At 61.2% G+C, this 15,030-nt stretch overlaps 1 protein-coding gene across 4 annotated transcripts; it reads right to left on the bottom strand.

The window, feature by feature from the left end:
• Window positions 1-102: 102 nt before the first annotated feature.
• On the bottom strand, window positions 103-7,965 carry FDPS (farnesyl diphosphate synthase). Of its 4 annotated transcripts, none has more exons than XM_045982413.1 (11): window positions 7,854-7,928; window positions 6,875-7,196; window positions 6,634-6,796; window positions 5,129-5,269; window positions 2,262-2,342; window positions 2,047-2,169; window positions 1,764-1,852; window positions 1,611-1,683; window positions 955-1,032; window positions 740-874; window positions 103-353 (listed from the first exon to the last, which is right to left on the bottom strand). In XM_045982413.1, the coding sequence occupies exons 2-11, from the start codon at window positions 7,054-7,056 to the stop codon at window positions 153-155; spliced, it is 1,266 nt and encodes a 421-aa protein (XP_045838369.1). In that variant the 5' UTR covers window positions 7,057-7,196; window positions 7,854-7,928; the 3' UTR covers window positions 103-152. The 4 variants fall into 4 exon arrangements, with proteins under 4 accessions (XP_045838369.1, XP_045838371.1, XP_045838370.1 ...); XM_045982415.1 differs by having other exon boundaries at window positions 7,158-7,196; window positions 7,854-7,925; XM_045982414.1 differs by lacking the exon at window positions 6,875-7,196 and having other exon boundaries at window positions 7,854-7,965.
• Between the last annotated feature and the right edge of the window lie 7,065 nt (window positions 7,966-15,030).

Raw genomic sequence — 15,030 nt, 5'->3', positions numbered from 1 at the left:
ACGCTTCCGGTGCCGGCGGGTCCGCGAGGCCAGGCCCCCGGGGGTCCCGGCCGCCCCCCACCCTGCCCGGGCTGCGAGAAGCAGACGCAGAAGAACCACAAGAAGCTTCGATGGTTTATTGAGAGCCGCCCCGCCCGCCCGCGCGCTCCAGGTCACTTCTTCCTCTTGTAGAGCTTGTGCGCCAGCCCCAGGAAGATGGCCCGCGGCAGGGGCGACGCGTGCTGCTCGATGAGGCCCAGGAGGCGGGCGTAGCTGTCCTCCTCGTACTGCGCGAACACGGCGGGCAGCTCCAGCTCCTCGTACAGCGCCTTCACCCAGGCCACCTTCTCCGCCTCCTTCCGCCCGTAATTCTCCTGGAAGGGGCGCGAGGCGGGGAAAGGGCTTAGCACCCCCGCAACGCCCTGGTCCACACATTCCAGCCTCCAAGGCCAAGGGCTCTGGACCGCCTACGGTCTCGTCCCTGGCGGCCGGCCAACGCTCTCTGGGCTCGGGCCTGTTTCCTGCACCTCGGCGCTACCGACGCCCGGGCTGCCTAAAAACGCCGCGGCTGTGGGGGGGGGCGGGGGCGGTCTGGAGGCTTTTCTGGCCTCTACCCACTGAAGATCCCCATAGCACGTGACGGAAAATGTGTGCTGATGTTGCCAGACGTCCCCTGGGGTGCACAGTCACCGCCACCCCCTCGAGAATCCTTGCTCTGTCCCCCCTCCTGGGAGGTGTGGGGTCGCGGCCGCCCAGGAACCTGCAGCAGCCGGCGCTGTTCCGGGGACGCCCGCTGCAGACACTGAACCACCAGCCAGCTGCATTTGTTGTCCTGGATGTCCGTGCCGATCTTGCCTGTCAAACTTGGGTCCCCAAAGAGGTCGAGGTAGTCGTCCTGGGCAGGGGGCAGAGGACACTGAAGAGGCCCCACGGCGCGGCCCGGGGCTGCTGCCGCCGGCGCCCCTGCCCTCCTACCTGAATCTGGAAGAACTCCCCCATCTCCAGCAGGATCTTCTTGGCGTTGGCGTGCTCCTTCTCGCCATCGATGCCCGCCTACGGCGAAAACGGAACCAGGAAGCCAAACAGCAGGGGGCCTTCACTTTCCTTGCTGCATCCCCCAGGGGCCCCCAGTGAGGGCCCCAGGTGCCCTCCCCTCTCTGTTCACACGGCCCTGGCTTCAGGGCTCCAGGACATCTTGTGGTCCGACCTCTAGCGCGCCTCTTCCAGCGAGGCCCTCGGCGCATGCCCCCAGACGAGGCCTGCCGCACCCAGCCCCCGACTCAGTCTTCCTGCTCCTCCATGGATCGAATGGGACCTTGGAGAAGCGAGGCTGGGGCGAGCAGGGCATCCCGCCACCGGCCTTTGCACCTCTCAGTGTGAACGCCCCCCCAATCCAGACCGGATGGAGGGCGTCGTGCTCCCCCAAGACGGGCGGACCCCTCGCGTATCCCGGCCTCCATCTGCCTTCACAAAAATCTCGAGGGGACTCCATCATCGCACAGACCCCCTCAGACCTTCAGTGACGTGCCCGCGGTCACAGGCCAGACAGCAAATTGTCCGAAGTCGTCTGCTTGGGGCGGTCTGTGCGGAGGCCCCGTCAGTGGGCAGCAAGGGGCTAGCGGCTCACTCACCATATACATGGCGGCGGCCACGGGGAGGTAGAACGAGTAGAAGGCCGTCTTGTACTTGACGATGGACTTGTACCTGAGCAGGGGGAGAAGGTCAAGTCCCCAGGACAGCGCGCGGCAGAGCCCTCCCTCACCACCCAGTTCCCCGTCCCTCACCTCTTCTCAGTGAATCTGCCCAGGTCCACGTTGCCCTGGGGGGCTGTGATGAGGTCCAGGCTCTGGCCGATCTCCGTCTGATAGGAACTCTGAGGAAGACGGAGAGGGCCCGAGCTGGGCTTTCCCTGGACCGGGAAACCCTGAAAGGCAGGGCCCCCAGCCCACACCACAGGCCGAGACAGCGCTGCCCGGCTCCGCTCCCTTCCAGGCGAACCCGGCGGCCCCCCGGACCCCGAAACCCAGGAGGCCGCGCCAGCCGCGCACAGCCGGGCCCGCGCCGCACCTGGAGGAAAAGCTCCAGCAGGTTCAGGTAATAGGGCTCCCGCCCGCAGCAGCGCTTGAGCAAACGGTAGACGCTCGCCTCCAGCAGCAGGGCGTCGTTGACGGCGTCCAGGCCGATGCCCGGCTGGCGGGACACAGCGGGGAACGAGCCGTCAGCCCCAGGCCGTGCGCAGCAGCTCCCAGTGCTGGGACGCCCCCGAGGCCTGGCCGCTCTACCTTCTGATACCAGCAGATCTGCCCCCGCCGGGTGAGCGAGGAATCCATGATGTCGTCCGACACCAGGAGGAAGGCCTGCAGCTGCGAGAAGGCAGACGGGGCTCAGCCCGGGGCTCCCCGCAGCGCTCCTCCGACCCGCCCCGGGGCTGCCGCCGCTGCCCAGCGCGGAGCGAGGAAGGGCGGTCGGGCCGGGGAGACCGAGGCCCGCTGTTCCGTGCGGTGGGGCCACTGGAGATCCTGGGACCTCGCTGCTCGGGCTTCCCAGCGACCACCCGGGAGACGCCAGCGGGGCTCGCTCATCGCCTCGCGAGCAGCCCCAGTCGCGGGAGGCACGGGGCGTCGCGGCCTGCGGGCTTCCCTCTGAGCGAGTGCTTAAGCCCCCTCCCCGCGGCGCCTTCCAGGGACTTGTGCAAGGAAAGGAGGCCGGTCCCATGTCGCCCCCCAGGCCCTCCGCTCACACAGGACAAAGCCACACTTCGGGGGACTGACAGGCCAGAGCTGCGGCCTCCCTCGGCCGCGTCTGCCCGCGGGTCTCCGACGTGTAACCACCAGCCGTAGCCAGCCTCAGAGGCCCAGGACGAGCGGGTTTTCCCAGCAGCATGTTCGGTCCCTGGAGGCCGGGACGTGTGCCCTCCTGGGGGCCGGGCACGGCGCTCGCCCCAGAGCCGGTGTGTCCTAAACGCGTCTAACGAGCGCAACGCTGTCACGTACCCCAGACGTCCCGCGTTCAGGCTATACCTTCCAAGCCTTTAAAAACAGCTTTCGGGACGTGGTTTTAAACCTTGGCTCCTCCTGCTGTGTGGGCCACCGGGTCTGCGTCGCTCGGATGCCCCGACACCGGCCGTGGCCTCCAGCGCGCTCAGTGTGCGGAGGCCTGCGGGGGCCACGGCTCCTGTCCCAGGTGAGCCCTTGAGGAAGGAGGCGCCGATCGCACCCATACCTCTGGCCGCACCCGGGCTTTCCCCGCGGGAGGTGTGTGTATCTCTGGGGTGCTGTCTTGGGGCCCCTGAGGCCAGAGGCCCCTGCCTCTCCCGCCTGCTTTCAACCAAGATGCTCTCCAAAGGGCATCACTGCACAGCCTCCCTCGCGCCCCTCTGCCCCCCACGGCAGTGACTTCACCCAAATGCACTTCCTATCTCTTAGGGAACCTTTAAAAAAAGCGAATACCAGCGCCGGAGTCCCGCCCCCGGCCAGTGAAAGAGAAATCGATGGGCAGGGCTAGTTGCGGTGCAGGGCCTGTTCCCAGGACTAAAGAACCGAGAACCGCCAAACACACCCCTGACGCGATCTTAGATGCTTCAAAACGAAACAAAAAAACCTACAACAGACATTTTGGGGAGAGTCAGGAATATGTAAACACGGACTATGCCTTAGACACTATCACGTTACTGGGGTCTGAACGTGTCCCCCCGATGCACACGCTGAAACCCTAACCATCAGAGATGAGCTGCCCAGCCCCTTCCCCACAAGAGGCTGTGGAGGGCAGGGGCTGCTGCGCCAGGAGGGGTCCCCCAGCCACACTGGGGCCTTGGTCTTTGACTTCCAGCTTCCAAAAGTCGACAAGGCAAAGCTCTGCTCTTTCTGCCCTACCCCGTGTGCGGTCTTCGCCGGGGCGACCCGAGTGAACCGAGACAGATGTGGCCAGGGCACGGTGCTGGGACGGGCCAATGTCCCTGCTCCTAGGAGGCGATAGCTGAAATAGACTGTAGGACGCCAGGCAGGAGAAAGATAAAAGCGGAAATTGTCACAGAGTCCCCCAAGCGAAAACAACGGTGGACAGCTCAGAAGGCATCCTGGCAGGTGCCGGCACCGCGGCCGCGTGTGACCCCCGCCCCCCCGCTACTCCCCGGGGAGCAGCAGGCAGCTCTGACTCAGCTCGGACTCGGGCCATGTCCTTCTACCAGGTGACCCGCCCTGGCCCCACAGCTCTGCTCCTCTGCTCTGCCCGGACCCGCCCGGCCTCCCTGCCTTGCCCCGAGGTGTGTGTGGGCTCCTTCGTCCCCAGCACCCCGTCCCGCAGTGACGCCACCGTCCCTTTCCCTCCTTGGAGGCAGATCCCTCCTCCCCAGCCCCATCGCAATTCCAGGCTCCAAGGCTCTGACGCTTCCACCCGCGCTGCCCAAGCGGAGGAGGCAGCGTGGTTGGCCTTGGCCCCAAGCTCATCCCACCCCGCTTGAGGTAGCTGCTCCTTTCCACACGCCAGGTCCTGAGTGCCTTCCCTTCTGAGCTCACTGCCACCCTCCTCGGGGCCTGGCGCCCCTCCTAGAATCCAGGCTCCTGGCCACTGATGAAGCTCTCAGGCCGTACCCCTCCTTGGGGGCAAACGAGCTGCGTACAGGAGACAAGGACACTTGGGGACTGTAGCCAACCGGAGAGCGAGCGAGCCGCACGGGCGCATTCAGCACCGGCCCGCCGATGCCGCGAGCGACCCTGGGCGCAGACGAACCAATTTGCCAAGCGATGCTAGAAATCCGGGTTTTTATGCAACCTCTTCTTGCTTAAGTTTAGAGCACTTCGCTTTAAGAAACAGCCGGTGGGCTGCAAGCCTTCTGTCTCTGCTTTCGAAACACCCCTGGAAGAACTACGTCGCGCTGACGGCTGTCCTTGCTCAGAGGAAGGAGCAGCCGCCTTTATGCCCGGTTCCAAGGCCCCGGCCCACAGCGGGCTCAGTCTGTAGAGGAAATGCGCTCCCACGGGCAAAGGGGTCCCCACGTTCATTAACCCTTAGAGTGAATCACGGCTAAATCTGACTACTAATGCCCAGAAACACATGGAGAAATTCGTTTCAAACTCATCCCTCCCCTTCCTCCCGGGACAGCCCCGACCCTGGTAAGACCTCTGCGTCTCCTGCCGTCCCTGCCACTTACCAGCTCCACACACCAGCCCACGGTCAGGGCCCGCCCCAGGCTCTCCGCGTCCTGCTTGCCGGGCTCCACCAGCTGCCGAAACGCTATCAGCACCGTCAAACCCCGATGGTACTTGCCCCCAGTCACGTTGTACTCCAGGACCTGGGGGCGAGGGCAGAGGGACAAGACAGCAGGTTCTGAGAGCTCCTGCTCTTAAGACTTCTCCCAGCCTTCTCCCGCTTCCAACCCAGACTGAACTTTAACCTCCTCGGGCCCCATTCCTCCTCCCAGAGCCTCTGGAATGGCGCCCTGGCTGCCAGCTCCAAATCCCGGAGCACAGCTGGAAGGGTCCCCCCGCGCCCGGGCTCTCTCTGCCTGGTCTTCCTCAGGACATTGGTTTCCTTTTCTTTTAAGTAGGCGCCACGCTCAACACAGGGCTTGAACTCACGACCCTGAGATCAAGAGTCGCACGCTCGATCGAGTAAGCCAGCCAGGCACCCTGTTCCGAAGTGGGAAGGCTCCACGCTGCACGTTAAAATCTGCTCCGAGCCCAGAAGAGGGCTCGAACGGGGGGAAATCCCTATACATGCCACCAGAATGGCCGGCGCCGTCAGGTCCCTGCTTCCCCGGTGCCAGCCCCGTTCCCACGTCTCCTAGACTTCCCTGCCACCCCCCCAGACAAGGCTCCCAAAGTTGGCGGGGAGTGCGCTCGGGAGGGGGAGGGGACGCGGGCCTGTGGCCTCCTGCTGGGAGCTCCCCTTCTGCTGCCCTGCTGCCCCCAGCAACACTGCAGTGGGAAAACCTCCCTTCTCATCCTCATCCCGGTGTAGGCAAACCTTCTCCCTGGTTCTCCTCAAACAAACGAGACAGTATTTATCAAAAGAATGACTAGATACCCGAAAAGAATACAAAAATTAGGCAGCTCAAATATACCAGCCAAACTTCCTGCCCTGGAGCAGAGATTTCATTTCACTTCTTCTCTTTTTTTGATTACTGATGTACTTTAGAGGGAGGAGCAGAGAGAGAAGGAGACAAAGTCTTAAGCAGACTCCACACTGAGTGCAGAGCCCGACACGGGGCTTGATCTCATAACCCGTGATTCATGACCTGACCAGAAACCCAGACTCAGAAGCTTAACTGACTGAGCCACCCAGGCGCCCCGGAGGAGAGTTTCTGGTGATGCCCGGCTTCCCCGGAAGCTCCTCGGGCTGCCTGCTTTCCAGCTCCCGGACAGGTGGTACCTGAGGACTCCTGGACACCTAATTCCTTTCTCAACAAAATCCAAGACTTAGCAGGCACCCTCAGGGGCCTCCACCCCAGAGAAGGCAGTCTGGATGCTCACCTGAACCACGAGGCAGTCCCTGCTCCCGCCCTGCCCCCTCCAGAGGAGACCCAGAGTCAACTCAGGTAAAAGCCGCCCCTCCTCCCCACCCCGGTGACAAAGGTCCCCCAAAAGCCACAGCTGGATCCCACACATCTACAGAGTGAACCTCGGGTTCAGTTTCTGAAGTCAACCAATCCTTCACCTCCTTGAGCCGGGCAATGGCGTCTCCCGTCTCTGGGTGGTCCACGCCATCCTCGGTCAGCACCTTGACAATCTGGGAGAAGTGCTGGATGAAATCCTGCTTTGCTTGGGCGTAAGGGTCTGACTTCTGGTCTCCGTTCATTGTGAGGGAGGAGTAAAGTGCTCTGTGGAGAGAGGAAAGCCAAGTCAGAAACCAAGCAGCTGCTTCCCTCCCCAAGGCCCCTCACCCCCACCACACTCACCGAGGCTCCTCTGTCCACGCCTGGCACCAGCAGCGGGCACCGTGCCGGGCCCCCAGGACTGGGCACCCCCGCACCAGGGAGGGACGCCAAAGGGGACCCAGCCACCTCTCCCGGGGCACCCAGCAGGGGGCTGGCAGCAAGAAGCAGCCCACAGATCTCAGCCAGCGGGACAGGGGCATCATGGGGGTGGCCTAGGGAGGGGGCACCGAGCACTCCCTGCAGGGGCAAGCACCAAAGGCAGATGCACAGCAGCGGCTCCCCAGGTCACCCCCACCCCTTTTACCTCTGGGCCCAGAACGCTGCGCTCTCTGCTGAGCTGGGCCTAAGGGCATTTCCAGAGAGAAGGAAATGCAAGGAGCAAAAGGCATCTGGTGACCGACAGTGAACGGGTCACACTTCAGCCCGCGCGCACGTGAAGCAACTCAGTGCCACCCAACCGTCCCCTCCAGCGCCGGCTCCTGCAGCGAGCCTCCGGAATCGCCCCCCTCTCGGCTTCCTCCCCCAAGCCCTGGGGCACGGCCGGAGCAGTGCGCACTGGAGCTCGGGAGGACGAGGGCCGGGAGCGCCCCGGCAGCGCGCGGCTTGATGGGGGCCAGCTGAGGCTCTAGGACGTAGCAAGACCCGGGGCAGCGGCGCCGAGTCTAGAACCCGGGTCCCCCCGGTAGGCGGGGAAAGGGCTGTGCAGGCTCGGGGGTACCCCAAGAGGAGGAGAACTGCGCCGGAACCGGGGGACCACGGACACGAGGTCCCGGGCTCGGGGACTGGGCGCCCCGAGTCTCACAGGCAGCGCTGGGACCGCTCGGCCAGCCTCGGAGCAACGCGGGGCGGCCGGGGAGGCTGCGGCCGCACGCAGCCGGAAGACCGGCCGATCGGGCCAAGGCCCCCGACACGGTCGACCTCCTGGGCCCCGCGGCACTGCCACGGAAGCGGGGCTGAGGCTCCCACCGCCGCCCCAGTCCCAGCCGGAGACCTCTCTCACCTGCTCCTGGATGCCGCCTTTGGGTCCAGTCCTAGCCGGGAACTCGGGAAAGCCGCTCCGCTCGGCGCGCGGCCCTCTGGGTCCGGTAGTTCCCGAGCTCCCTTCCCTCCGGACGGGAAAGCCTCACCAGACTACAATTCCCGGCATGCCGCGGGAGGGACAGGACCACACGATCTCTCGCGGGCCGGCTGGGCGGAGACGAGGCGCGCTGATTGGCTGCCTCCTCTCGTGTGAGTATGGGGCCCTGGGCGGGACAACCAATGGCAGGGCTGCGTCCGGGATAGGAGGAGCCGGCCTGGGCCGACCGCGGGGGCGGGAGGTTGGGTCCCGGTCGGGCACGGCCGCCGCCCCCCCGACGCAGTAGTGGTGGGCGTCGGAGCTGCAGCGGGACCGGCTTCGCCGCGGGCGGACCGCTCGGTGTCTCCAGCCCTCCGCGGACTGTCCCCGTCTGCTCCACAAGGGCAAGGCCCGGGACCGGCTGCTCCGAGCGCTCGCGGGGCCCGAGAAGCGAGGCCCGGGCCGGCGCCCGCAGCCTCACCGCGACGCGGGCTGCCCGCGCAGACCCGGACGCCACCGCCTGAAAAGGGGCCTCGGACCGCAAACCACCCGAGTCGTCGGCCGGAGCAGACGTCCCGTGCGGGGTGTCCGCGCGCCCGCCGCTCCGCCGCAGCCCCGGGCAGGTGCCGTCGGCGCTGCCGCACGGGAGAGACGGACGCGGCCCGCAGCCCACTTCGGAACGTCCGCGGGGACGACCGGAGCCGACCGCGCGGCAGGGGCCGAGCAGCCCCCCGACGGGCGGAACCCAGCGACGAGCAGCCTCGGGAGGAGAGGGAGGAAGCGCTGCGAGCGGCCGCCGCTTCTGAAACGACGGACCGCGGCGCCTGCCCCCGCCCAGCTCGGGGCCTCAGGGTCCTGGGATCGAGCCCCGCGTCGGGCTCTCTGCTCAGCGCGGAGCCTGATCCCCGCCCCCCGCCCTCTGCCTGCTTGTGGTCTGTCAAATAAACAAGATCCATAAATAAATAAATACGTAAGAACAAAATTTAACCGATTTGTACCTTGGAAACTGTAAGACACCGCTGACAAAGACTAAAGAGCTCCCGAGCCAATGGCGAACAGCCGCATTCCTGGAGAAAAGACAGTATTGTTAGCATGTCGCGCACAGCGATCTACAGATTCAGCACGATCCCTGGCAAAATTCAACGGATTTCTCTGCAGCGATGGAAAGACAATCCGCGCATGCGTGTGGGCTTAGAAAGGGACCTGGGGTAGCTAACATAATCTGGACGAACTCACACTTCCCGATTTCAAAATGGACCACACGACTATGATAATCAAAACAATGTGGTCCTGGCATAAGGACAGACCTACTGACCAAGGAAGCAGGATTGAGTCCAGAAATAAACTCACATCTGTGACCAGTAGGTTGGTTGGTTTTAGGATTTTATTTATTCATTTGAGAGAGATGGCGCACACACGCAGGGGGAGAGGCAGGAGGAGAGGGAGAAGCAGGCTCCCCACTGAGCCAGCCAGGAGCCTGATGGGGGCTGGATTCCAGGCCCTGGAGACCATGACAGGAGCCAAAGGCAGAAGCCCAGCCCTGTGAGCCACCCAGGCGGCCCCACCATAGGTTTTTTACAGAGGCACCAAGTCCTCTAAATGGGGAAAAGTCAGTGTCTTCAACAAATGGCACCAGGTAAATCCAATTGTCTTTCCTCAGGCAAAAGAATGAAGCTGGACTCCTACCCCACACCATATTCAAAAGTTAATTCAAAATGGATTAAAACCGATATAAAGAAGCTAAAACCATAAAAAATCTTAGAAGAAAACAGAGATAAGCCTTCAGACCTTATCTTTAACAATGGCTTTTTTTTTGTTTTGTTTTGTTTTAATTTTTAGGGGCACCTGCCCAGTTGTTGAGCGTCTGCCTTCAGCTCGGGTCACGATCCCAGGGTCCTGGGAGCAAGTCGCACATCAGGCTCCTTGCTCAGCCGGGAGCTTGCTTCTCCCTCTCCTGCTCACCTGCTTGTGCTCACTCGCGCTCTCTCTCTGACAAATAAATAAAATCTTAAAAAAAAAAAAGTTTAAGTAATCCCTACCACCCAACATGGGGCTCGAACTCACAACCCTGAGATCCAGAGTCACAGGCTTCACCAGCTGAGCCAGCCGGGCACCCCAGTGACGGATTCTTAATATGACACCAAAGGCATAAATGGCAAAAGGTAATCTGAACTTCATCAAAATTGAAAACTTTTGTGCACCAAAGGACACTATCAAGAGAGTGTACAGAATGGCGGGGGGGGGGGGGCGCCTGGGTGGCTCAGTGGGTTAAGCACCTGCCTTAGGCTCAGGTCAGGGCCCAGGGACTGAGCCCCTTCAGTTGGCTCCCTGCTCAGCAGGGAGTCTGCCTCCCCCTCTCCTTGTGCCCTCCCCCCTGCTCAGGCTTGCTCTCTCTGTCTCTCTGTCAAATAAACAAAGTCCTCTAAAAACTGGGGCGCCTGGGTGGCTCAGTGGGTTAAGCCTCTGTCTTCAGCTTAGGTCATGATCTCAGGGTCCTGGGGTGGAGCCCAGCATCTGAAATCATGTGCTTCCCTGGAGAACCAGAGAGAGGTCCAGAAAACGTCATTACACACAGTGAATGACAAGCCAGGGCTCAGCCAGCCACACCCAGAATGGACTCGGCCGGCCTGTGTACCTGCACGTCTCCCGCTCCGAGAAGCCCGTGGATTCTTCCTCCACACCCACCTCTTCCTTCCCTGGCCGTCCTCCGCCGAGGCCACCCTGGGTCGGGGCTCCCCGCTTCCCACGGGTGACCACGCAGGGGGTGGGGCAGGGTGGGGGACGAACAAACAAAGGATACGGACCCTGAGATGGGCAGAGGAGTGGCGGGAAGCCAAAGCAGTCCGGAGAGAAATGACCATCCAGGAAGGAAGATGCTGACCTGGTGTGGAGGCCTCAGAGAACGCTGGGAGGAGCGCTTCTCGCAGGTCTATTGTCCCCTTGGCTTGTCCCCTGCCCCTTTGTCCCTTGTCGGAGGGAGGCAGTTCACCGGCTTGCGCCCAGGGGGAAGAGCGACTGAAAGCGGCTGGGGAGGGAGGCTGCTTCTAGCGGGTCCTGCCCGCTCCTCGCCCGGCTGGAGCGGAACTCCCCTGCCTTAAATGCGCCGAGCTCAAGCCTTGGCTCCACCAGACCCGCTGGGCGAACTTTCAGGAACCCACAGGACCTCTCTGAGCTGGCGTACTTTTAATGAACCAAAGTATAAATGAGCATCCTATCTAATTTATAGAGTTGAGTCAAGGGTCAAAAGTGGCAAAATGGGGGGGAAATCTGTTTTTATTTTAAGATTTTATTTATTTGACAGAAATCACAAGTAGGCAGAGAGGCAGGCAGAGAGGGGAGGAAACAGGCTCCCCGCTGAGCAGAGAGCCCGATGCGGGGCTCGATCCCAGGACCCTGAGACCATGACCTGAGCCAAAGGCAGAGGCTTTAACCCACTGAGACACACAGGCACCCCAGGAAAGTCTCAATAAATATTCAATTCTGCATAAATCCAAAGAATTGTTTTTTTTTAAGTTTTTATTTATTTATTTGACAGAGAGAGAGAGTACAGCAGGGGGAGCAGCAGCCAGAGAGACAGGGAGAAGCAGGCTCACCGAGCAGGGAACCGGAGCAGGGACTCCATCCCCAATCCCAGGATCCTGGGGTCATGACCTGAGCCAAAGGCAGACACTTAACTGACTGAGCCACCCAGGCGCCCCCCCAAGGAATTCTTAATCCACTCTCCCTGCAAACTCCAGGTTAAGGAAATGGGGAGAGGGAGTCAAAGAAGAGAGGGTTTGCTGTTGGGGAGGCCACGTGTCCCAGAACTAAAGCACTCCCCCTTCCTCATTCCCAGCCTGACCTCCTGGAAGTGACCTTCGCTATGGGACACAGCGAGTCTGGGATGGTCTGGACCCAGCCTGGCTAGGATGAGAGCCCCTGGGCTCTCCTACACCAGACCTAATCCTCAGTGGGAAACACTGGACAGCACAATAGGCCGCGGCCTCCTCCGCACCCAGATCCCTGACGGCTCAGAGCCATCCCCTCCCCAGTCACGAGAAGCCTCCAGCACTTAGGGGAAGAACGCACCTTTGCGGGCAAACAATCGTGGGTTCAAACTGGGGTTGAACTCCTTATTGGTTGTGTACTTGGGGCTCATTACCTAAACTCTTTGAACATCACTTTTCTCCTCCCGAGAACGGAGATGGTATGTATCTTGGGTTTGCGCTGCGCGTTCTTCCTCATGCGGTGAGAGCCGCACTCCAGCGAGAACGCGCCAGGCCGGCTCTTGGCCGTGTCCCCAGACCGTTAGGCTGCGGTCTGCCTGGAGCGGTTGTGTTTTGTGGTCTCTTGATACAGAGGCCAGACAAGCCGTCCTCTAGGAGTGCCCCCCGCACTGGGTCAGGTGACCCTTTCCGGCTCCCTGTGACTCCCAGGCTCGCCCCGGTCACACCCTGATCACGGAACACCGGCGGGTCTGAGCGCTCACCTTTTTTCTCCATCCCTTGGAGCGTCTCGAGGACAGGAACACAGCTTTGTCGCGGCCTCCCAGAGGAGAGCACACGGTCCGCCCCAAGAAAAAACCTAGATGGAATTTATCTTGATAAGTAGAGAAGTATTCTCTTTTTCTTAAAGGTTTATTTATTTATCTTAGAGAGAGGAGGAAGAGAGCACGAGCCGGAGGAGGGGCAGAGGGAGAGGGAGGGAATCCCGGCCGACTCTCCGCGAGCACAGAGCCCTCGGGCTCCACCCCGGGACACCGAGATGGCAACCTGAGCGCTCGCCCAGCCTGGACGTCCCACGGATGGGGCCACGCGGCAGCACTGGGTGTGTCGTCCGATTCTGTCAAACGACGATGCTGCTTTCCCCCAGAGCAGCCCCACTCTCCGCCTCGGCTGGGGGGGCTTCCACCGGCAAGACCACAGACACTTCAGGACGCATCTCTAGTGGACAAGGACTTTTTTCAAACACAAGGCACAAAATGAACAGTAATTCCTTAACAGGAATTACACGCTTAATAGCATGTAACAGCCAACCTGTGTTCAGATTTCCTGGATGGTGTCAAAAACACATTTTGCGATTGGCTTGTTGTTCAGATCAGAATCTAATTCGGGGCTCACGCTGCACTCAGTCAGTCGGTCTGTGTCTTAAACCGTTTTTAAACAAACAGTTGCTCCTTCCCCCCTGTTTTCATGCTGTTTCATTGTTGATTAACTGGGTCTTTTGCTGCTAGAACTGCCCGAGTGCTGGGTCTGGCTGAGGGCGTCCACCGTGATGAACTCATTCCTCCATTCCCGGTGCATCCTGGGGACCAGTTGGCTGGGAGGCGCCAAAAGCAGCAGAATCCGTCCAGGCCGTGCGCTTCCTCCGGCCTCCTGTCAGGAGCAGTGGCCCCACTTCTGTGTGCCAGACTTGACGGTTTTAGTGGCATCGATGAGTATTTTATTTATTTTGCAAGTACGCTCTCTACCCACCGTGGGGTCGAACTCACAAGCCCGAGATCAAAAGTCACACGTTCTGCGCCTGAGCCAGACACCTCTGCCGCTGAGTATGTCCTACTGGTCCGACCTGGAGGACGAGAGAAACCCTAGAGGAGTGAGACCCCAGGGACGGGACAGGAATGTCGTTGAGCAGGGGGGATGAGGAAGGGCACAGAGGAGCAGGGAACCGCACGTGCCAAGCATGGCATTGAAGCCACGGCCCGCAGCAGCGGTGATGGAGAGGGCGTGGGTCTGGAAACCGTCTGGAATCTACAGGTTTTGGTGACGATGTGAGAGGCTCCCCATCTCCCTGCGGTTCAGAAACAGTTGAGGCGGGTCGGGTGGAGTTGGGGCGGGTCGGGTGCAGGTAAGGAAGGGAGAAGACGCAGGCTTGGCCCCCGCAGGGGGTGCGGGAGGGAAGGGGCTGGATGGGGGGGGCGGGTCTGGGGCCTGCAGATCCGGAGGGAGGCTGGAACCGACTGAGTCGCCCCGAGAGCTGGGCCCCTCACCGTTCAGTTACTCACTGATCCCCTACCAGGCACCAGGAATGTACCAGTGGGCAACAGAAACAGAATGCCTGTTCTTCTGGAACTGACTTTCTAGGTGGGGAGGCGGGGGGACACAGGGAATAAGTCCGGTGGATAAAAGCTGGGTGAGGGGAGCACCCGCGGGGCACCTCAGTCATTAGACATCTGCCTTCGGCTTAGGTCATGAGGTCCTGGGATCGAGCCCCACGTTGGGGTCCCTGCTGGGCGGGAGCCTGCTCCTCCCTCTCCCTCTGCCCCTGCTTGTGTTTCCTCTCTCGCTGTGTCTCCATCAAATCAATAACTAAGTCTTTAAAAAAAAAAAAAGCTGGGGCGCCTGGGTGGCTCAGTGGTTTAAGTCTCTGCCTTGGGCTCAGGTCATGATCTCAGGGTCCTGGGATCGAGCCCTGCATCGGGCTCTCTGCTCAGTGGGGAGCCTGTTTCTCCCTCCCTCTCTCTCTCTGCCTGCCTCTCTGCCTACTTGTGACCTCTCTCTCTATCAAATAAATAAATAAAATATTTTTAAAAATAAATAAATAAAAATTAAAAAAAAAAACAAAAGCGGAGCTGGGAAGGACAGCAAAGCACGGGGGATCCCGCCGTGGTCCATGAGTGGTCCCGGAAGGCCTCACCAGGAGCGGGGCCGGACAGAAGTGAGCAGACGGGACGAGCGAGCCACAGGGCCCGCAGGGGCAACGGCGCCCTCCGTTCGCGGAGGGAGCTCAGAGCCGCCCCCCTCTCTCCGTCTGGGGCTTTTCTGCCTTGTTTGAGAAACACGGGGCGATGTAGGAAAGTTAGGGTTCGAAGCCCACAGCCAAGAAAGAATTCTTGAGGAGTCTTTGGTGCAAAAAGGTGGTTTTATGAAAGCACAGGGACAGGCCCCGCGCGCAGAAAGAGCCGCACGGAGGCGTCAGGCGCGGCCCATTGCCTACGTCCGAGCTGGGAGAGGGTTAGGGAGGTTTAGCAGGGAGCGGTAAAGGAGGTTTCCAGAGGAATCTCTGTTATGTTACCGCGGCCTTACAAGGTCCAGGCAGTTGGGCTAAGGTCGCCTTTGCCCTCAGCAAAGTTCAGCACAATGCAGCTGAGTCCCTGGTCACTCTGCCTGTTTCAAGGCCTTGCCAACAGGCCGCGGGCAGT

Source organism: Meles meles, chromosome 17 (assembly GCF_922984935.1).
Source record: "Meles meles chromosome 17, mMelMel3.1 paternal haplotype, whole genome shotgun sequence".
Lineage (NCBI taxonomy): Eukaryota > Metazoa > Chordata > Mammalia > Carnivora > Mustelidae > Meles > Meles meles.
This window is presented reverse-complemented; position numbering and strand designations above follow the sequence as displayed.